Raw genomic sequence first — 23104 nt, forward strand, 5'->3', positions numbered from 1 at the left:
GAAGGAAGGAAGGAAGGAAGGAAGGAAGGAAGGAAGGAAGGAAGGAAGGAAGGAAGGAAGGAAGGAAAGAAGGAAGGAAGGAAGGAAGGAAGGAAGGAAGGAAGGAAGGAAGGAAGGAAGGAAGGAAGGAAGGAAGGAAGGAAGGGAGGGAAGGAGGGAGGGAGGGAGGGAGGAAGGGAGGAAGAAAGGAAGGAAGGAAGGGAGGAAGAAAGGAAGGAAGGAAGGGAGGAAGAAAGGAAGGAAGGAAGGGAGGAAGGAAGGAAGGAAGAAAGGAAGGAAGGAAGGGAGGAAGAAAGGAAGGAAGGAAGGGAGGAAGGAAGGAAGGAAGGAAGGAAGGAAGGAAGGAAGGAAGGAAGGAAGGAAGGAAGGAAGGAAGGAAGGAAGGAAGGAAGGAAGGAAGGAAGGAAAGAAGGAAGGAAGGAAGGAAAGAAGGGAGGAAGGAAGGGAGGAAGGAAGGAAGGGAGGATGGAAGGGAGGATGGAAGGGAGGATGGAAGGGAGGAAGGAAGGAAGGAAGGAAGGAAGGAAGGAAGGAAGGAAGGAAGGAAGGAAGGAAGGGAGGGAGGAAGGATGGAAGGGAGGGAGGAAGGAAGGGAGGGAGGAAGGAAGGATGGGAGGAAGAGAGGGAGGGAGGGAGGGAGGAAGGAAGGAAGGAAGGAAGGAAGGAAGGAAGGAAGGAAGGAAGGAAGGAAGGAAGGAAGGAAGGAAGGAAGGGAGGAAGGAAGGAAGGGAGGAAGGGAGGAAGGGAGGAAGGGAGGAAGGGAGGAAGGGAGGAAGGGAGGGAGGAAGGGAGGAAGGGAGGAAGGGAGGAAGGGAGGAAGGGAGGAAGGGAGGAAGGGAGGAAGGGAGGAAGGGAGGAAGGGAGGGAGGAAGGGAGGAAGGGAGGAAGGGAGGAAGGGAGGAAGGGAGGAAGGGAGGAAGGGAGGAAGGGAGGAAGGGATGCTTTTTCTGTGTGTCTATCTCTGTCTCCCTCTGCCTCTGTGTGTATCTCTGTCTATCTCTGCCTGCCTCTCTTTTGTCTGTCTCTCTAGATGTGTGTTATAGTTGTTGTTTTGTATGTGTGTGAGTTTCTATTTGTCTCTGTGTGTCCATGTGTCTACGGCAGGGAAAATGGGAATAGAATTCTCCAGTCCTGATTTTTTCAAAAGTAGAAGGAGCATATATCATAAAGAAAGAATACCAAGCTTGGGTTGTCCATGAGTTTAGCTCAGTGTAGTAGCAGTTTGATGCTATCGATTATTAATACCTATGACAATTAAACTTAATTTGAACCTTTGCATCAGCTGTCCACCTTGCTTAGAATATAATCCTGACTTATCTCCACTTCTTAAAATGTTGTTTCTTTCAAAATTCTATTGAAGTGATATTTCCCATAAATGCTATTATCCTCGTTATTACCTTAACTACCTTCCATTTATTTAGGATAGTATATCCTACATGCTGCCATTTAAATGATAACAAAAGTGGAAAGATTGTATATATATATATATATATATATATATATATAAAGAGAGAGAGAGAGAGAGAGAGAGAGAGAGAGATTATAAAAAAGGGAAAGACTAAGGTCACCAATCATTGAAATACATATGTACATAGACATATATTTACATAGAGTACATATGTGTGTGTGTTTTATATATGATGTGTTTTAGGATAAATAAATTAGAATATCTGGACTTTCAGAGATGAGGATTCATTTTTTTTCTTTCCCCAGAAGTAGGTCTCTACAATGTAGGCAGTGTTGTACCAAATGGTTTTTTAGGTCTCCATTTCTATTATTATTCTCTACTAAAATGTTAGCTCCCTAAGTAACTGTGTTTTTTGCTTGATGTTTTATGCCCAAAAAATTATCACAGGGCCTGATATGCATTAAATGCTTAATAATTTTTTTAATTCTCATATGTATGTGTATTTTCTTTAATTACATGTCATTCCAATAGAATATAAGCTCCCCAGTTAGGGTTTGGACTTCATTTTGTTTTTATTTTTTGTTTTGTTTTGTTTGTGTGTAATTTTGTATTTTCTCCCTAGAAACTCATACAATATCTGTCATATTATAGGTATTCAATAAATATTCATTGATTATGTGACTGCCAAGCTTCAGAAACATATTTGCATTTACTATAATATATGCAAGTCATCACCCTGTGTACAAGGCTTCTTAGTAAAGAGTTGCTGAGTGATCTAGTCAGAAGAATGGAATTCTGCCCTTTCTCTTATTGGGTCATACTACTTAGGACCTTAGTTTCTGTATCTATAAAAAGAGAATACATATTCCTGCCATTATTGCCCTTAAAGGATTGTCATGATGATTGAAATGAGAAGATGGATACGAAATTGCCTTCTAACAATAACAATAGAAAGCATGTATTGTGGAGGGCTGCAAATAGTGGGGGAACTATGGGTAAGGTATAAGACCCTTCAGCCCAGAGGGAACCTGCTGACAATGTCTGGTTTGGCTCCCCATTTCCCTTTGGTGATTCTCACCCTTCCTGAGAAGTCAAGGAGGTTGTGACTACCTGTGTTCTACTTGAACCAAGGGATATTTACAGTAAGAGGCATTTACATATCTATAGCATGGTGCTTATAGTTAACACATACATAGTGTGCTGTGGTTATGTAATGGTTCTATAGTTGGCACATGCTCAATGTGCTGTAGTGATGTAATTATACTAAAGTATTTAAGGGATGAGAGGACTTGAAATAAATGGAATCCATCTTTGATCATTCTCATGAGTATACTGCTTTCACCACTCCTCCACTAAGACCAAGGACTCAGGCTAGCCCCAAGATCCTCCACAGAGATAGTCCAGATGGTGTAATATACATAACATTGTTTGTTTTTTAAAATGCTTTAAAATATTCTATTTTACTCTCATTACAACTTTAGGAAATAGAGATATTATTATCTTTAATTTATAGATGAGAAAACTGAAATAGACAGAAGTTAAATGACTTGTCCAAAGTCACACTACCAGAAAGTATCTGAGTCTGGATTTGAATTCAGGTTTTATTCACTCCAAGCCTAGCACTCCATCAACTTTACCACCTAACTGCCTCATAGATTTTAAAGTAAAACATACTTTCTACTATGCTTGTTATTTAGCTGAATAATTACAAAATTCTGTGGAGGTGGTGGTAATGATAATGATGATGATGATGATGATGGTTGTTACTGAGATTAAAAGAATTGTCCAGGATTACACTACTACTAAGTGTCTGAACCTGATTTTAATTCAGTTCTTCATGAATTCAGGTCAAACATTTTTTTTCCACAATTTGCTTGCCAATCTGCTTAAATACTAAATTTTGTGATGTTGATGATAAGGATGAGAATGAGGATGAGGATAAGGATGAGGATGAGGGTGATGGCAAGGACAAAATTTTACATGTTTTCTGTTTTGTTTTGTTTTTTCAGCAATGACTTTACTACCTGGGCTGTTTTCCTTAGCTTCCCTACTGCTCCTATTTTGTGGTGATGCAAAGGTATGATGATTATGGTTCAAAAACTTCTTTCAAGTATACTATAAAATTTTCCATGCCTGGTTAAATGAATCATTTCTACATAATACACCCTAAGCTTTCATATCTAGGTTCACTCTCAGTGTAAGACATTAATCCATAGAACAGGAGGCCAATGATTCCTTTCATTATCCTGCCATATATCTTCTTAGTTCCTCATAATTTTACATTTATCCCCTTTTCTAATGCTTTAAGCCTCTTCCTTACAAGCTATTGTTTGAATATCTGCAGATAAAGATTATTGATTGGAATCAGTGACAATAGTATATTATTTTATCTTCCATATAAATGTCTACAAACTCAAAAGTGGATTTACATCTCTATGATTACCGCTCAGCTAATGTTTTCATATAATAAATACTATATCATTCATTCACTTGTCATAGTATTTTTATCTCCTTCCACTTGCTCAATTCTAGGTCTAATGGACCCAAATTAGTCTAGGGAGTAAAGTAATTGCTTATAATTAACATTTATAGAACACTTTAAGGTTTTCAAAATGCTTTACATATACCTGGCAACTAGGTTACACAATAGATAAAGCTCTGGGCTTGAAATCCGGAAGGGTAATCTCCATGAGTTCATAACAGCCTCAGATGCTAGTTATGAGATCCTAGGCAAGTCATTTATTTCTATTTGCCTCAGTTTTCTCATCTGTAAAATGAGCTGGAGAATGAAATGGCAAATCACTTCAGTACCTTTGCCAAGAAAATTCCAAATGGGGTCACATGTAATCAAATGATTCAATAACACATTAATTGTGTATGTATCATTTTATTTTCAGAACAATCCTAGAAGACATATGTAGGCATTATTCTTATTCTGTAGATGAGGAAACCAAGGCAGACAGAGGTTCTTATTTTTCTAGATTTACACAGTTAGTAAGTATATGAGAACATTCATATTGTATAATTCAATTTTGTATTCAATATATTATATCATTTTCATTATCCTATATTTAATGATTCCATGTGAATTCATTTGAGATACAGATGGTCTTGTTTAGTTTGAGTAACAAGAGACCTGAAATAGTTGGGTGTATTGTAATAATTACTTGAAGTTTTATTTATATAAAAATAGGATTGTTAGTTATAGAACAAAGAAAATATAGTTAATATACTTATTAATTAAATAACTTCACAGAATGCATTATTTGTCCTAATAGGGACTTAGTTGTACATAGTAAGTTATCATTGCCTTGGGAACAATGATAAGACTAAGAGAGCCAAGCAAATAAGGTCACTAAAAACAAGGTATATGATTCTAAATATTAACACCTCTGTTATCATTTCAAATATTAGAATTAGAATTAGAAAAGTTAGAATAATATTAGTATATTAGATGAAAAAAAGACAGTCCCAATCCCAGAATCACTTTTGTTGCTCTGTAAATAAAAAATTTCCCTATAAAATCCAATCTTCCTATATCTCTTTTATTATTCCTAGATTTTCTCCAATATTCAGAAGCCTGCCATCCTCACTTTTTTTCCTGTCTCTCTTGACCTGTTGTTGATCTTTTATGAAATTAATTTACCTTACCTGAGACACAGATTTGGTCACTAGCCATCTATTTCATCAGTGGAGTTAGGTTAGGACAGGCTGTACAGAGAAAAGGCCATACTCTATCCTAGGATAATTTCCCATCAATGACAGAAAGAAATGTCATTTATATTCACTCTTCCATGATTAATGTTAATGGTCTTAAACCACTATATTAACCTAATATCATAGTGATAGAGATCAGACCTATGAATCCATTTGAATTGGAAACAGCTGTTAGAAAACTCCATCTATCAATTCAGGTGAAAACCTGATTTCACCTTAGTCTTTAGAGTATAAATAACTAAATTAGAGTACAGATAAATTGGCCAACATCATGAAGCAAGTAAATGTTAGAAGCAAGGTTTGAATCCTCATAATCCTTTCCCGTGAGGGAAGTTCTCCATCCATTAGCACATATTGCTTCTTTCAATAAATTCATAGTAGGTATTTTGTACTTGCTACTTAACCTCTGCCTTTGACCTTGATAGAACCATATATTGAAAATAATTTGCAGTACAGGCTAAACATGCATACTATTAAGCATAAATAGTGGAATCGCTTATCTAAAGCATTCCAATGAAGAACTCATGTGGTGAAAAATGTTAAGAATTTAGTTAAGAATTTAGAATTTATTTTAGCTAGGACTATCTGTGGCTTAGGAGTTGTTTACATGAATTAAGGGTATTTTTTTCTAGGTCTAGGATGGTATGATTCTATTTTTAATCTTTTTATCCTATCTTGTCTTAGAGTTAATAACATCTTGGAGTTTTAAATAGTATTTTCCTATTTCACAAGTATTCTATGGTGGAAAATAAAAGAAATATCCTATGAGTTAATGATAATAAATTAATAATTTCTTAAAATATTTCAGTGAATTGGATTGGAAAGGTATTCAAGTTTGGGAGGTAATCTTGATAAAATACCTCTCATTGTTTTCCCCATACATAGGCTGTAGACTTTGAATCTTTATCAACTGAAGATGAAAAAAACCAACATGAAATAGTGAACAAGCACAATGCCCTTCGAGCACAAGCCTCCCCCTCTGCCTCCAACATGCTAAAGATGGTAAGTTTCAATTCAGAGTGACAGCAATAGAATATGGATCAGGATATAATGATGGTGTCTTAGTTAAAATTTGATTTAAAAATATGAAAGAAAATACAATCCTTTCTCTTGTGAAGCTTAAGGTCTAGGAGGAGGATAACATAAACACAAGAAGTCTAAGAGAGACTAGGAATTAATATTAAACAATGAGCAAGGGATGGAGATAGAACTAGAAGTTAGTCCTTCTCAGGACTTGACACAGTGTTTTTTGCTTTATAGTGCTTCATATACATATTTTCTCCTCCAAGAAACAATATTACTCCTTAGTCATAAGTCCTAAAAGCTAAGTATTTTCCGAACACAGGTCATTGGGATGAGTAAGACAATGGGCATGACTTGGTATAACCTATTACGATGAAAGAAAAACAAAGTCAGTGAATTCCTAACTTTTGATAGGTCAATGACATATGTTTTTAATCTCAAAATGTCTAGGGCTTATAATTTCAGTGATGCTTAGATATTCACTGAGGCTAATAGCAATGAGCATATCATTTAATAGAAAATGTTAGATGCACTATATTGTAGAGTGGTTGAAAATCTAAAACTAGAATCAATTAGACCTTAGTTCAAAGTAAGTCTCATACACTTACCAGCTATGAGACTATAGGCTAGCCATTTATAAATCACAAGCACTTTCTTTCTCAATTTCTTCAAGTATAAAATGGGGAGAATAATAAATCTTACTTCTCTATTTTGTTATCTCAAATGAAATAATACTCATTAATACCTTAGCTCAGTGTTAATGCCTTTTTTTTTCTTTCCCTCTTAGAAAATAGCCTGCAAATCAAAGAAATTATGTGATTTCCCCATAGTAACATATATAAATGTTGGAGACAAGAGTTTTCTTGTGCCACATTGTCTTTTCATTCTATAATTATTACTTATCTGTGTTTTGTTAGATAGGTGAACTTGAATCTTCTAACATTTTCTAGCTGTGTAAATTTTTAAAATTCTATTAAGCTCTCAGAAATATTTTTAAGAAAAAATAGTTTATTTTTGACTCATGAGATTACTATGAAGGTTTCTTGTAAATAGCAAAATGTTACAAATTATGTCATTGTTATTGAATATTTGATCACTACTAGAATAATTATTGAGCAAATAATATATTATTATTATGCCTTTTTTTGGATCTTTTCCCTTCAGTAAACTATAATCTCCACAATGACAGATATAGTGCCTAATTTAGTTTTTTGTGTACTTGCATCATTGTTGAACTAAAACAATTTTTCTCTTAACAGATAATTGATAAATGTTTGAAGTGCTTTAATAAAAAATTTGGATTAAATTTTCAATCAAGATAGATATATATAGATATAGATATAGATATAGATATAGATATAGATATTTTTTTTTCTTTTTATTTAAGAAATGGATGAACGAGGCACAAAAAACAGCTCAGGCCTGGGCAAATACATGTTCTTTTGAACACAGTGTGAAAAATCAAAGAACCATTGGTAAGTAAAAATAATAATAATGGGGCAATTTATGAATTAGTGACTAAATTTATTATGATGTGACACTTTGAAACATTTGTGACCTTACTGCTGTAGAAGCCTCCTCCCTGAAGATCATATCTATTTATCCTCACATATTGGATTATTCTGTCTTTTTCATCAGAGGATACAATTTTAAACCCAGTTTAAACAGTTACCTTCCTTGTGCTCTTAATCAAGTTAATTACCAAGTTAATTTATTTGGTTTCATTGTCTTTATTTCTAAAAATAGGCAGATTTAGATTTCTCTAAGGTTTTTTGCAGCTTTAAATCTAATATGTGTGTATGTGTGTGTACTATATATTACATATTGTATATTATATATATATATATACACATTTGTATATTATATACACACATATATGCATGCATATACAGATGGATTGTATATAGATGGATACATGTGGGTGCACATGTAAATAGTAAAATTCTACTTCCTCCCCCACTGAAAAGAAAAAAAAATAAAGACTTTGTAAAAATGGGTATAGTTAAGCAAAACAAATTTTATATGTGTGTGTTTGTATGTATGTATATATGGATGGATACTTACATTACATCATTCTCTGCTCTAAGTCCTTCAACTCTCTAAAAGAAAGTTGGTAGCACATTTCATTATTATTCTTCTAAAATTGCTGTTGGTCATTACACTGTCAAAATTTTTATTTCTTTCAAATTTTTTGTTTTTACTATATTATTATATTTGTATAAATTCACCTTCTGCTACTGTTCACTCCCTTCTGCATCATCTTCCTAAGCTTCTTTACAAATATCTTCTTCATCTTTCTTATACTACAATCATATTTCAATATTTTATGTACCATAATTTTTTCAGTCTTTCTCCAGCTGAAAGCCATCCCCTCACCTTCCCACAATCTACCATCTCAAAAAGAGTTATAAATATTTTCATACATCTTTAGGAATTGTCTTCCTTAGGATTATTTTATGCCTTAAATTAGCTTCCCCCAATTTCCTTTCCTCTTTTTTTCTTTCCCTCCTATATTTCTGTTGAGTAATATGTATTTTACCAAATATTTGTGTTTACTTCTCTCTTTTGATCAGTTCAGATGATGGTAAGGTTCAAGTGTCAATCACTTTCCTTGTTGTGATATAGGAGCCACCTGCCAGTGGCTGCTGGAGGTCTAACTCAGAATTGGAGAATGGATCTCCTCCCGTGAGATGACATAAGGAGACTGAAAGGCAGTTGCTGTTCTCTGACTTCTCCACTGAGAGGCAGTTACCTTGTCTGACCTCTCTCCTCTTCCTTCTGCCTCTAATTATTTCAATCCCAGTCCATAAGCAATGCCAGTGTCAGTAAAGGCTGCATTGCAACTCTTTCACATCTTATGATCCACAGCTGTAGAAGCTCTCAGAGAATTAACCTGCCCCTTCACTTGGGGATGGTCCTTACCATTTCCTCATCCCCCTTTTGTTTTTATATGTATCTACCTGCAGGTCCTGATTATGTAAGACACTCTTCTTTAACTTTCTTGGTCCTTTTTGCCTTAACTTATTTTTCTCCTTTCCCTTTTCATTCTAGTTATATTCTAGGCCTAGAGTGCTCTGCACCTATCCCTTTTCCCATTGTCTACAGAATTCTCTACACTGAAATTAAAAAAAGGTGGTTCAGTGGACATTGTTTCTTAGATTTCCTTAATGATTTGGTCCTCAGTTCTTCATCATGATCTATATTTTCTAGGCCTCTTATCACACAAGTTTCTACAACTTGGCCATCTTGACCTTGTCTCTATGTGTCTCTGTATATACTCAATCGATGACACATTCAATGTATTGGAAAACTTTATTTGGTTCTTTTCATAGCTAAATACCACAATGCATTTGGGCTTTTTGCCTAGTCTATTTCGTTGCTACTATAAAATCTGTTTCTAGTCATATATGCCATCAATGGCATTTTAATATCATTTCTTGAACCCAATTCATCACTGAAAGTATCATGAATGTAAATGTATTTCTTTAGAGTTAGTCATTCTTTTTTATTATTATTATGTAGTAATTAGTATATTTCCCCATTTAATAAAAAAAGATCATATCAAAGCTATGAAATAGCCTGAATACCCTCAAGCGTTTTCACAGACATCTATTTTCCTCTTTGGAAAATATATTTAAGTGGATGTAAATAATCTAGTAATGAATAAACTCTAAAATTTAAGAAAATAAGTACATATATACTGAAAACATTGTGTGCAATGCATAGTTCTAGATCTGGAAAGGTATATTTTTATGTTTATGATTTTTAAAATGACTATTTTGTCTTAGAGACAGTATGGCATAGTGAAGAGAGGCAGAGAGACTTCCCCAGAGTCAGGATTCATGTTTTGCTTCTGATATATACTGATTGGATTATTTGTCCCTAATACATTTCTATCCCTTACTACTCTAAACAAATAGCAAAGAAAATACAATTTTCAATTAAGTCCTCAAGAATTTTAATATAGGTATACATACACACATATATATATATATATATATATATATCAATAAATAAATATTTATTAAATGTCTATGTGTCAGGTACTATGTTAAGTGCTGGGGTTACCAAAAAAGAAGGAAAAGACAACCCTACCCTCAATGAGCTTACAATCTGTACAAATACATACAAAGCAAGCTATATACAAGACAGATAAGAAATAATTAACAGAGAAAAGGCACTGGAAGTAATGAGTTGAGAAGATGTAGATGATGATATTTTATTTGGGAATGAAGTAAATTGTCTCATAAAATTACAATATAACACAAATGCAGTTCATACAATATATGCATATATCATATATTCAGCATATATATATAAAATTATGTATGTTCATATGTGTGCTTGTTAGAGACATAGAGACAGAGACAGATTATAACAAAGTCAAGCTAGCATCCAATCACTTAGGTTTGAATAAACATCAATGATATTGACTATACTTTTAGCAGTGTATTTAAAAAAAACATATTTACAAAGTCTTCATTGTGAGAAAAATCACTTCTATTCGTCATTATTAGTATTTTTTTCTGACAACATAATCCTACTTTTCAGTTTTCTGAAAATATTGATCACAAACTTTTCCCCCAGAATCCTTTCATATTTCTCATCATTATAAAAGCAAAATATTTCTCTCAAAATATCAATCTCATCATCCAATTACTGTCTATTCTTTTTAAGCCTACAACTTAAAATAAATTGTTTCTCTAGAATAACAATTACAATTTCAATTTCTCAAGATCATATTGACTCATAGATACAGGAAAAGAATCTAGATTTCTGAAAAGTTATTCAAACTGTGGTCACAAATATTAGTCATTTTCTTCATAGGGTCTGTATGTGGTGAAAATCTCTACATGTCAACTGCTCCCTCGACATGGTCAGATGCTATCCAATCATGGCATGATGAGGTTTTACATTTTAAGTTTGGAAAAGGATCCACTTCAGGTGAAGCAGTCGGACATTATACTCAGGTGAGGAACAGAAATAATTCTAAAGATTGATTATTTCCAGTAGGCTACAATGGTACAGTGAAAAAAATCCCAACTTGGAGTTAATGAGATTTAAAGTTTGAATCTCAATTCTAGTTGAGCTAATTAATCTCTCTAGGTATTTCCTCACTTGTAAAAATTAGTGGATTGAACTAGATTTGTTTTAAGATCGCTTCCAGATATAGATTTGTTAATCTAATTAAATGTTAAATATTTTGTGGTTTTTGCATCATTTAAAAATTATTATATTCTTCATAAAAAATAGCATATGTCCTATATATTTTGAAAGCTTATTAATGTTAGTTTTTTGGCCTCATTTTAATAGATCTGATGATCTCCCTCCTAGTTATTGTTGTTTATTTGCTGAGATTATACAACTTAGTCCTTTTTTAACACTTGAAATTGTTGTATTCATAAGAATATGGGGCATCCCTTTGGAGATATTGCAGACTATGGATATGGAAAAGTTACATATAGTACCAATATCAGTTGATCTGTTAGGTTTTGTCAAATATTATATACATATATATATATATATATATATATATATATATGTAATGCATATATATAACATTTCAAATGACATATACAAATATAAATTACTACTGTGTAGGCAAAGAAGGAAGGATGTTTGGGGAATTAAAGGTTATGGAGAACAAAAACAAAGTTGTTTTTTTTTAATAATTCTCTTTTAATTGTGGAGAGAGTAATTTTGACTGTTTTTATTGGATATCTGATTTCAAAGGATGCCACATTGAGTGGAAGATGAGTAGATGACAGCAAAGATATTGGTTTCTTTCTCTTTTTCTTTCTTTCTCTATTTTTTTGCTTTGGTTATGAAAGAAATAAGATATTTGGAATAATGACTTGAGAGCAATGAATTTATCAAAGGAATATTCTTTAAGGATGGAAAGAATACTAAACTTTTTTGTGAATAAAGTCAAGATGTAGTTGAAGGATATATAAAGTGATAAAATGACTAAAATGACAAAATATCTGAAGATATGGGAAAAGATGAAATTATATATATATGTATATACATATATATATTTGAATATGAGATGGAGTAAACAATGAGAAAATTAATGATGTGTCTTGAGTTATGGTGTGAGTCTGTGGTAGGGGTGGAGAGATTAGTAATGAATGTCCTGTGCTTTTTTTTTTTTTTAACATAAGAGTCAAGATCTGAATAAAGGCAAGGAGTGATATCGACAACTTGAGTACAGAAAAGTAGATTTAGAGTACTTTGTGGAATGTAAGAGTCAATCATTAAAAACTTGGAGGAGCACTTAGAAGCAATGGAGAGCTAGCTGGATTTGAATCACAGTTTTATTATTGTTGCTGTATTTATTACTTCAATCAGTATAGCTTTGTGAATCTTTAATGACATTTAACAGACTTCAAGTATACACAGAAAAGCTTTTTGGGGAGTTCTATGGAAGAGGGGATAATATAGCAAAGCAGAATTACAGTTTGATAAAATAAGAGCAATAGTAGGTCAAGGGGGCAAAGGATTTTTTTACAAGATATAAAGAAATTCTCAGATAAAAATTAATGGAATCAGAATTGACCAAATTCAGAACAAGAAAAAGAAAAAGAAATGAACAATGAACACCACCAATAAATCCCCAGAACATTTTCCTAACGGCCCTTTAAAAATGAGGCATAAGAGATAGAATTAAGATGGCAGATTGAAATCAGCATTTTGCCAATTATCTCAATACACCCTTTCCATAAGAAAAAAAATGCATCAAACTAAATTCTTTGTAGAAAATCAATTTAAAGTCACAGTGAGTCATTATTCCAGTTGAGAGAAGTGAAGGAAAACAAAGAGAACAGTCTGCAGTCCTGAAGTGTAAGGTTGCCTAGGAGTACACTGAAAGGCAGAAGTACTAATGGTGATGACAACACAGTTGTGGATGCAGTATCTGCATCAGAGAGCAAACCTATACCAGAGGACAGTAAGGTGACTTTATACTTGGTCAGATCAATATCCTTGGGAAAACTTATACTTGCACTTACAGCAGAAACAGGTACAATCTGGCAGCTCTATTATCCATTATTTATTTCCAGTTGGCAGTTCCAGGACAAGCAGGGGAATGGATATGGTTGTGAGTGAATTGCCCCTACATGGCAAGCGAATGTAGTTCAAGAGTTTATAAGGAGACCTTTCCCTATATAATAGCACTTTAGAAGCACTGAAAGTTTACAGCCTCTCAATGAATTGTAAAAGCAGCAAAAGGATACAAAAGTCAGAATCTCAGGCCAAATATCCCCCCACCCTGAGAAGAGTAGAACCCAACTAAGGTCCTAAAGTCAAGTCCAAATAAAAATAATATTCAAATAAAGTCTACCGTCAAAAATAGGCTAGAAAAATTGTAACCAAAAATAGTATTTGACCATAAAAAGATTCTATGGTGACATAATAGGAACAGCTAAGTAGAGCAGTCAATAAAGCTCCTGGCTGGGAGTGAGGAAGATACTCTTCTTGAGTTCAAATCTGACCTACAACAACAACTAGTTATGTGATCTTTGACAAGTCACTTAACCCCAGTTGCTTCAGTTCCTCATCTGTTAAATAAGCTGAATAAGGAAATGGTAAAACAATTCAGTATCTCTGCCAAGAAAACCCTAAATGGAATCAGAGTCAGAGATAGCTGAAAATGACTAAATAACAAGAAATAACGGGGACCTCAAAGCACAGACTTAGAATAGGAAAGTAACTTGAAAATATCTATAACCCAACCTCCCCCCCAAAAATGCAGCTTGGACAATTGCACAAAAATTCCTAGAAGAGATCAAAAATTTAAAAAAAGATTTAAACTAGAACAAGAATAGTAGAAGGAAAAGTGGGAAAAGAATTGGGAATGTTTTTTTTATTAAAAAAAGAAAATTAACAAATTAATTTTAAAAGATACAGAAAAATAATGAAGAAAATAATTTCTTAAAAATAAGAATTAGACAAATGGTTAAAATGATACAAATCCCCACTGAAAAAATGTTCTTTAAAAAGTAAAATTGTCCAATGGAAATTGAAAATTTTATGAGAAATCAAGAAAAAATAAAAGAAAATAATTTTGGGGGGAAAAATGAAAATATATTAATGAAAAATAATTTAAGAATTGTTGGACAATACAAAACCCATCATTTAAAAATGCCTAAATATAAAATTCCAGAAATTATAAAAAGTTTTCCAGATACCTTAGAATCAGAGGGCAAACTAGAAATTGAAAGACTCCATCAGTCATTTTCTTAAAAAACATAAAAAGAAAACTCCTTGAAATATTATAGTCAAAACTCAGATTCCCAAGGTCCAGAACAAAATAGTTTGAGTAGGTTATAAAGAAATAATTGAAATGTTTTGGATTCATAGTCAGGATTGCACAAAATTTAGTAGTGACCTTGATAAAGGATGAAAGACTTGGAATATGGTGTTCTAGAAAGCAAAGAAGCAAAGATTACAACCAAAACTAATCTATCCAGGAAACATTAGAATAATCCTCCCAGAGGAGCGGAGGACAAGGGTACTTAGTGAAAGAGGGTCTTCAAACATCTTTGATGAAAAGACCAAAAGTGACATTCAAATCCAAAATTCAAGAGAAGCATAAAAAAGAAAAAAGAAATTTCCTGAATGAGAAATCATAAGGGACTTCACAAGATTAAATATCTGAAATTCCTACATAGGAAGAGAATACATATAACCTCTAAGAACTTTATCGTCATTGGGGCAGATGATAGAAGGAGTCTACTTGGACAGAGAGCACATGTAAATCAATTATTTTGGGCTGATCTCAAAATAATAAGAAAAAAATACAAAAGAGGGATGCCCTGGACAAAGACCCACCAGAAAGATGATCTCCAGTTGATGGGCTTTTTTGTTTTGTTTTGCTTCATTTTGTTTTTATCCCCTGACAGAAGTGAAGGAATCTATGAAGTAAAGAAGTAGTTATTTTTGTCAGAAGAAGTCATTGCCCCCACTCCAATTCACCTATCACTCCTAAAAAGGGGAGGGGGAAGAAATTATGGATTCTTGAAACACTGGAAGTATTGTTTGGCATAGGAGAGTTCATACTTTTAGAAATATTCTCATATAATTTTCTTTTTATGTTCTAGCTGATGTGGTACAAGTCTTTTAAAATTGGATGTGCAGTTGCTAAGTGTCCTAACAGTTTTTACAAGTACTTTTATGTTTGCCATTACTGCCCTGGGTAAGTAAAAACAGTGGATGTAGAAAAGAATTACTTTAATAACAGTGTGTGAAATTCTTGAATCTGTTCAGAAAACTCTACTAGACTGTAATAAATGAGAGGAAAATACATATAAGCAAAGGAGTCAATCAACCAATCAATCAATAAACATTTATTAAGCACCAAATAAATCCCAGGTTTTGTGATCTATGGTGTGGGTTTTGTCGCCAAATGATGGCAGGCACCAAAAGTTGGCATTCAGTCATGTGAAGAATTCATAATGATCATTCTCTTTGGCAGAAAGTAGATTTATTTAGGGAAGAGGTCACAGACAAAATGAAGGGATGCAATAGATACCAGCAGTGGTAAGTGGGAGAGCACATGAAAGACAAGTTCCTCAGTGGAACACGCAATTACTCCTAAGCTGACAGGCTAAATCTTGAGTTAGTTAACTATAACGAGGAGAAGTGGAGTTGGGAAACATAGTGGAGTTAAGGGGAGACAACACGTGGCATGGGGGAAATGGAAAGGGAAGGGGGAAGACACCACAAGGCAGAGTATCCTGGTGGACTGACCCAAAAAAAGATAGCAGCAAAGCCATGGGCCATAAATTGTTTTATAGGGGAATTTTAGTCTTCTTAACATAACATGTATTTCTAACTAAATTGCTTTTTAGAGAGTGGAAACAAGGAACGAAATTGGTGTCCATTATCAGAGCCTCCCTTTCTGCCAGACTCAGGAAATAATTTTTATTCATTCATTTGCTAACCACACCTAACATTGAAGACCTAGTCACCAGGCACTATGCTACAGTGCTGTGGACATACAAAAAAAGAGGCAAAACATAGTCACTAGAATTAAGAGGGATATCCTGTAACAGTTATGATTTTAGGTGTGACAAAGAAAGTCAGAGAAGTCAGTAATTGGAGCCAAGGAAGAATCATATTGTGGTATGGAGGATAGCCAGGGAAAAAACTGCCCAGAGCCAAGAGAGTGTCTTTGTCATGAAGTAACCAAGAGGCCAGTATCACTGGATAAAAGATTATGTTTTGGAGAGTAAGGTGTAAGACAATTAGAGATATTAGATATACTAGTTTATGAAGAGCTTTGAACACCAAACTGAAAACTTTGTATTTATTCCTAGATGCAATAGTAACAATTATTCTGGGGAATAGAAATCTGGGGAAAGGAATAATTATCACCTGTATTTTAGAAAAATCACTGGTTTAATGGAATATTCAGTTATCCTCCCTCCTAATTTCTCTAATCATCTTTTTACAATCCGTCAGGTTTGCAAACTAGGGTTATCATGAATTCCTCACTATTTTTCACATACTTTCATACACAAGTTGTTGCCAAGGCTTGTAGATTTAACCTTTGCAACATCTCTCAAACAGTAACTTCACATCTCTTCTTCCAACACAGCCACCATTCTTGTACAGATCTTCATTACCTCATGGACTGATTATTGTAATTTCCTATAGTGAGTCTGCCTGCCTCAAATCTCTCCTTATTCCATTCTATTTTCCTTTTAGCCAATAGAGTGATTTTCCTAAAATGCAAGTCCCCTGATGTTACTTCTCTATTCAATAATTTCCAGCAGTTCCTTATTGCCTCCAGAAGCAAAAACAAAATTCTCTATTTGTCATTCAAAGTTTTTTACAACTTAGCCACAACTTACCTTTTCAGTTTTCTAATACCTTAATCCTAAAACATACAAACACCTTATTCCCAACAAATAAGTACTAAATATTTATTGAATGCATAAAATGACTGATAGGGGATACATATGTATTTTTGTAAGCAGTAGGAAATGGAATCAGCAGAGATGGAGAGACAAAAAGTGAAAGAATGGAGATGACAACCACCATACTCTGTTGGAAAAGATAAGAAGGAATGGGATCATTTCATTAAATAAAGAGGTTAGCCTTGGTAAGGAATAAGACCTCCATATCATGTGAGACAAAGGCAAAAGAGGAGACAGTAGCAGAAGTCACCTAAGTGATAAGAGATAAGGAAGAGGAAAAAAGAAGTTCATTATGAATGATCTCATTTTTTCCTATAAAATATGAAATCAAATCCTCAACAGAAAGATCAAAAGAAGAGGTAGACTTGGACATGGTCTTGAGATGGTGTGAAAATGTTTAGAAGAGCCATTATGGAGAATGGGATAATGAGTTGTTAAGGTAGTTACTACAGTAGGATTGTCTAGCAGCCTAGTCTTACTATTGACCTACCTAGTTTTCTTTGAATTCCACCAAAAATCATACCTGCTACAAATAATCTTCCTTAGTCCCTCTTAATTTTAATAATTTCCTCTTAATTATTTCCTATTTGTCCTGTTTATGTTGCTTGGTTTGAATAAATTTGTTTGTACATTGTTTCTTCCATTAGATTGTAGGTTCCTTATTGGTAGAGAATGTCACAATGCACTAATAAATATTTATTGAATGACTGGTTGACTTCATAACTGATAAACACACAGATGAACCATCATGATTCCATAGGACATATAATGAAAAGTTTACTGGTTTCAATTAGTGAACTGATAAACTCAGTATACAAACTGAATCATATTTTTCTTCTTTTTCTTGCTTTTTCCCCAGAACTTAAACTAATGCTAAATTTTATTTTGCATGATTTCATATATACATATAATGATTTTTTTATTTCTTGCACTCATAATTCTGAGAAAAGGAGAGAATTCAAAATTGAAGATAAAATTAAATTAAATTAATTAAAAAGAATATATGGAAGCTAAGAATAGTGAAAAAATTGGAGAGAAAGATAATGAGTTTAGTTTGGTCCATGCTAATTTTAACATGTCTAAGGGAACATACAGTTTGATATGTCTATTAGACATAATATAATAATGTCATATATATGTATATGTATATATATATGTATATATATATATATATATGGATATATATATATATAATTACACTTAGAGGCAGCTAAGTAGTGCATTAGGTAGAGTGCCAGACCTGCAATCAAGAAGACATCTTCCTGAGTTAAAAGCTGGGCACAGATACTTTCTTGCTAACTGACTCAGGCCAAGTCACTTAACCCTATTTGCTTCAGTTCCTCTTCTATAAAATGAGCTGGAGAAGGAAATGGCAAAACACTGATCTCTCTGCTGAGAAAACCCCAAATAAGGTCAGGAAGAATCAGATATAACTGAAATGACTGGGCACTAATATACACTTGGAGATGTGAGACTGAACATTGGAAGAGATATTAGGGCTGCACAAGTAAATCTTATATAGCTATGATCATTGGAACTATGGAAATTGATAATATCATAAAGTTATTTTGTGGAAAATAAGGGAGTAGTCAATAGATGGGAAGAGACTGCAGATTATTTATAGAATATGAAGAATGTCTTAAAAAGAAGTGGCCAAATAGAGAAAAAATAAAAAGCATAACAATTCACTAAAGAAAAAAACTCCTCCTTCAAAAGTAAAATTAGTCAAATGGAAAAGTTGGTTCAAAAGCTCACTGAATACTTAAGAATTATAATTGAACATATGGAAAGTAATGATTTTATGAGAAATCAAGAAACTAAAACAAAGAAAAAATAAAGAAGATGTGAAATATCTCATTGGAAAACAATGTCCTTAAAAATATATCCAGAAGAGATAATTTTAAAAGCTATTGGACTTCCTGAGAACTATGATGAAAAAAAAAAGAACCTAGATATCATGCACCACATCCCTCACTATGTGGGAGATTTTAGATAGAATGGAACAATGTTTTAAGATGCCAATACTATAAACCTATCAATGAGTGCAATACTCATTGTTCAATGGTTTGGGGACCTACAAATTTTAGAACAGATAAGGTCTCTGTCTTCACAGATTTTAGAAGGATAACTTAGATAACTATAATACAAAAATAAATCTACAATTACATCAATTTGAATGGTGTCTCCATTGATTTAGATGTCAACTCAAACCATCTGATACAAACCCATAAATACATGTACCTCAGTAGTCAGGAAAGAGATTTATCCTGTGCTTAATTTCAGAATTAGGGACTTTAACTGCGAGAGGGAAAAAGTCAATAATTTATTTATAACACCAATCCTTACACTCTTCAATATCTAAAACAACAAATTGCCAACAACCCCAAGATGGAGGGAGTCACTGCAAGGCTCACTTCCATGTGGCAAATCTATCTGACTCCCCCAAAACTGATCCAATTGAAAAGATGGAGTCTCTGGTATCTTATTCTTTTGGCAGCTTTTTATTTTCTCATTTCCAGAATCCCTGCAAGGATGAAAGTCAATCTCTTTTCTTAAGTCTCTCTATCCTGTTAGTCATTGCCAAAATCAGGTTGCTTTAAAAATAACTTTTTAGGAAAGTTAATTAAAGAGCTAAAATATTGATAGTCAATGTTATTGTGGCAGCATATTGTAAAAGTAAGTATTTTAGAATATGATCAAAAAATCACTTAACAGTCTTATTTTTTTTATTCTAGTGGAAATGTTGTTCCTAACCAACATTCCCCTTATGAAATAGGAACACCATGTGCCAAGTGCCCAAATTCCTGTAGCAACAATTTGTGCAGTAAGTATAAGGGAATTAATTTATCATATGAATTAAAAAATAATTCCAACTTTTATTTTGGAAGGGTTGTTTGTTGTCCTTCATTCTTGAAGAGGACCAAAATGCTATAACTTTGTGAGAGTCAAATAACAATGTGTCTGACTATGGCTGATTAGACCAATGCAAGCTCTGAATGTTGAAATCAATTATAGATAATTAATTTGAACGGATGACTCACACAACTCTAAGTGATATTTCAGTTCAGTGTATCTACATCTTGATCAGACTACGATGAAAAATAATAGTCTTATATCAATGAATTGATTTATAGTGACAATCAGTTTCCAAACATTTTCAAAATCCGATTATTAGCTAATATGTGTGTATATGATCATGGCCCACAAGAAAATGTTAAATTATATATTTCTAGTCCACATATTACATGAAAGAAAATCAAAATCCTTCAAATTCTGCAAGGATTAATATATTACCTTTAATAGTAGATCAGTACCTTTTATAAAGGCATTTCTCTACTACATATTTGATTCAAAGGCTCCATATGGAACTGAAGAGAGATGCATGTGGCCTTCTAGTCATTATTAGAATATTCTTATACTTTACAACACCAAATTTTCTGTTAACTTTTTTTCTTGGTGAAGTGATTATCTTATAGGATGGGGTAGGCATAGCCTGTATTGAGGAGAATGAAACTGAAAAAAAAATTCAATGTTTTATTTTTTTTTAATTTCAGCCAATCCATGTGAATACTTAGATCATTATGGGAACTGTCCTGACTTGAAAAAACAGGTTACCTGTCAACATCCAATGGTCCAACAATATTGTAAGGCTTCCTGTCAGTGCGAAAATGAAATCTATTAAACTTCTCATTAGAAACATGTTTCCATCAATAGGGATAATTGGAACACAGTATCACCATTAATTATTTTTTTTTAATTAAAAAATGTTTGCTGTAAATCCAAAATATACTTTTTAACTAGTTTCAGAAATTAATATATCATTTGATCCTGTACATTAGTTTCTTTTTAGCAAACCCTCTAGGGTTTGCATATGTCCAATAAAATGTTTTGAATTGCCTCATAAAAATATTAAAGAACAATTTTTGTTGCCCAGCTTTAAAAACTATGAAAATTATTTTAATTTTTTTGTAATGATGTTCTTTGTAAAAAAACCAATGGATTGTAAATATATGTGCAATTCAGCAATATGCATCACTCTAAGTTCCTGAGATCACAACCACTCTGGTCCTTACTAATTATGAAAGCTCTATTTTCAAAGAAGAAAATCAAAAAAGAGTATTAGTTTCTAATGCAAGTTGCTCCTCTCCAGATGAAGAATTAATTCTAATGCATATTCCCTATTTTGTCATTATAACCTTTTCTGTAACTATAGTAATATCAATCAACTTTTAGAATAAAGAATTTGCAATTACTCCATCTGAGTTTTCCTTGGTAACCAAATGATTCTCTAATGGTATGTAAAATGCTGTAACCACTTTCTGCTTTGTTTATGATTTGGCCTCCCAGAAAAGTGCCCATATCTGAGAAAGTTTTCCCAGTGATGGAAATTGAATTCAAACAAGAAGGATCCCTAACATTAATCTAAGGCAGTTTATAGAAAACAGAATCATTGTTCAAATTTATCTATTAATATGCTCTTTTTTATATCATGATTCCAAACCAGTGTAGGACTTTAACAGTAGATCACAAAAGATCCCCAGAAAAGCAAATATGCATGACATAAAACCTTGATAAATTGCTGTCTTTGGAGTCGCATACAATCCCACCAAAAAAGCAAATGGGAAGAAGAAACTCTTGATCATAAAACCTGAGTCATATATCCATGGAGCTTTATTGTCATCCACTTGCCTGCTACACTGCACTGAAATTTGCAGAAAAGTTGTGCTGGTCTGACAAGGATGAATCTAGGCCACAAGCAGCTGGGCTAAATATTACTTTAGATATGGGTAGAGCTAGTTTATCTCTAATGATTCTCTCTAGTGTACAATCTTTTAGGCGTGCTTTAGCTTATTTTATTTAGGGGTATATATGTCAGTGTATATTTTTATAACTGCCATGAAGAATATAACTAGGGAATCTGAAATTTAAATCTTGAAATTTTAAAAAAAGAAGCAAAAAAGAGACATAATCAAGATTCCCACTGATTTGCCATTTTATAATTTTCAAAGCAAAGCTGATTCTACGTCATTATTATCCACAGCCCAGGCAAATTCAAATTCTGAGAATACAAAACCTAGATAAGACAAGTGGTTAGTGTAATAGGTTAATATTTCTTAATCCAGTAGTGAAAATATTTGTGAAGAAAACTTAATGCAGTATATGTATATACATATATTGCAATATTTCATTAAATTGTCATATCTGTATTTGTGAATCTATAATCCAAAGCTGGAAGTCAGAAATACCCCAAGAGCCTTTATAACTAAGGAGGCCTAAAAAATATTTGAAATTTGAAGAGAACTGAGGAAGGCTAGAGCCCATCATACAGGGCAAGATATTTATCACCACAAATACAGAGAAAGTCCCATAATAATAGGTTCTGGAACAAATGTTACCGATTCTAGTACATATGTGTGTGCATATACATATATATATATATATATATATATATATATATATATATATATATATACACACAAATATATGTACATAGAGATGTTCATTTTCCACATATGTATTATACACATATTTGTTTATATGATATATCTAATATTTAGGCATGGGGGATATATGTCACTATTTCCTGCCAGGGCTAATAATGAGACAAAATTCTATTTTGTGATTATGATTGTAAATTGGAAAAATGGGAGTACTGTTTGTAGGTATGACATATGGCACCTAAATATAAGGGATATAAGGAAAACACAAAATATTTCCCTCTAGTTACCATCCTTTGGATTAGCATACTGAGGGATCTATTGAGTTCTATTACCCTGTCAGAGTCATGAAACTTCCTAATACACAAGGTGAACATACATATATTCAATTAATTTCACAAGCATTTTATCCTGTAGCAAATTTAGATTAGGAATTATTTACCTTGATTTTTGATTTTTTAATATTTAATAACTATATTTCAACTTAGCTTTCTTTGCATAATTATATTTTATTTTATACTTTTAAAAACATTGCTTTGGGAAGGGACCTTTGGGTTATCCCAGACTTGCCAAAGGAGATTTATGACAAAGGATAA

The 23104-nt window shown here is 33.1% G+C and overlaps 1 protein-coding gene across 2 annotated transcripts in view; it reads left to right on the forward strand.

Moving 5' to 3' along the window:
- Positions 1–21322, forward strand: part of LOC141566318 (serotriflin-like) — a 46277-nt gene extending 24955 nt beyond the window's left edge. For both annotated transcript variants that reach the window (XM_074310674.1, XM_074310676.1), the window contains exons 2-8: positions 3418–3485; positions 6011–6127; positions 7536–7623; positions 10976–11118; positions 15250–15344; positions 19806–19894; positions 20625–21322. In XM_074310674.1, coding sequence (XP_074166775.1) covers positions 3420–3485; positions 6011–6127; positions 7536–7623; positions 10976–11118; positions 15250–15344; positions 19806–19894; positions 20625–20752 — 726 coding nt within the window. In that variant the 5' untranslated portion in view covers positions 3418–3419 and the 3' untranslated portion in view covers positions 20753–21322. The remainder of the gene's footprint in view (positions 1–3417; positions 3486–6010; positions 6128–7535; positions 7624–10975; positions 11119–15249; positions 15345–19805; positions 19895–20624) is intronic.
- The last annotated feature ends 1782 nt before the right edge of the window (positions 21323–23104 follow it).

Source organism: Sminthopsis crassicaudata, chromosome 4 (assembly GCF_048593235.1).
Source record: "Sminthopsis crassicaudata isolate SCR6 chromosome 4, ASM4859323v1, whole genome shotgun sequence".
Classification (NCBI taxonomy): Eukaryota; Metazoa; Chordata; class Mammalia; order Dasyuromorphia; family Dasyuridae; genus Sminthopsis; species Sminthopsis crassicaudata.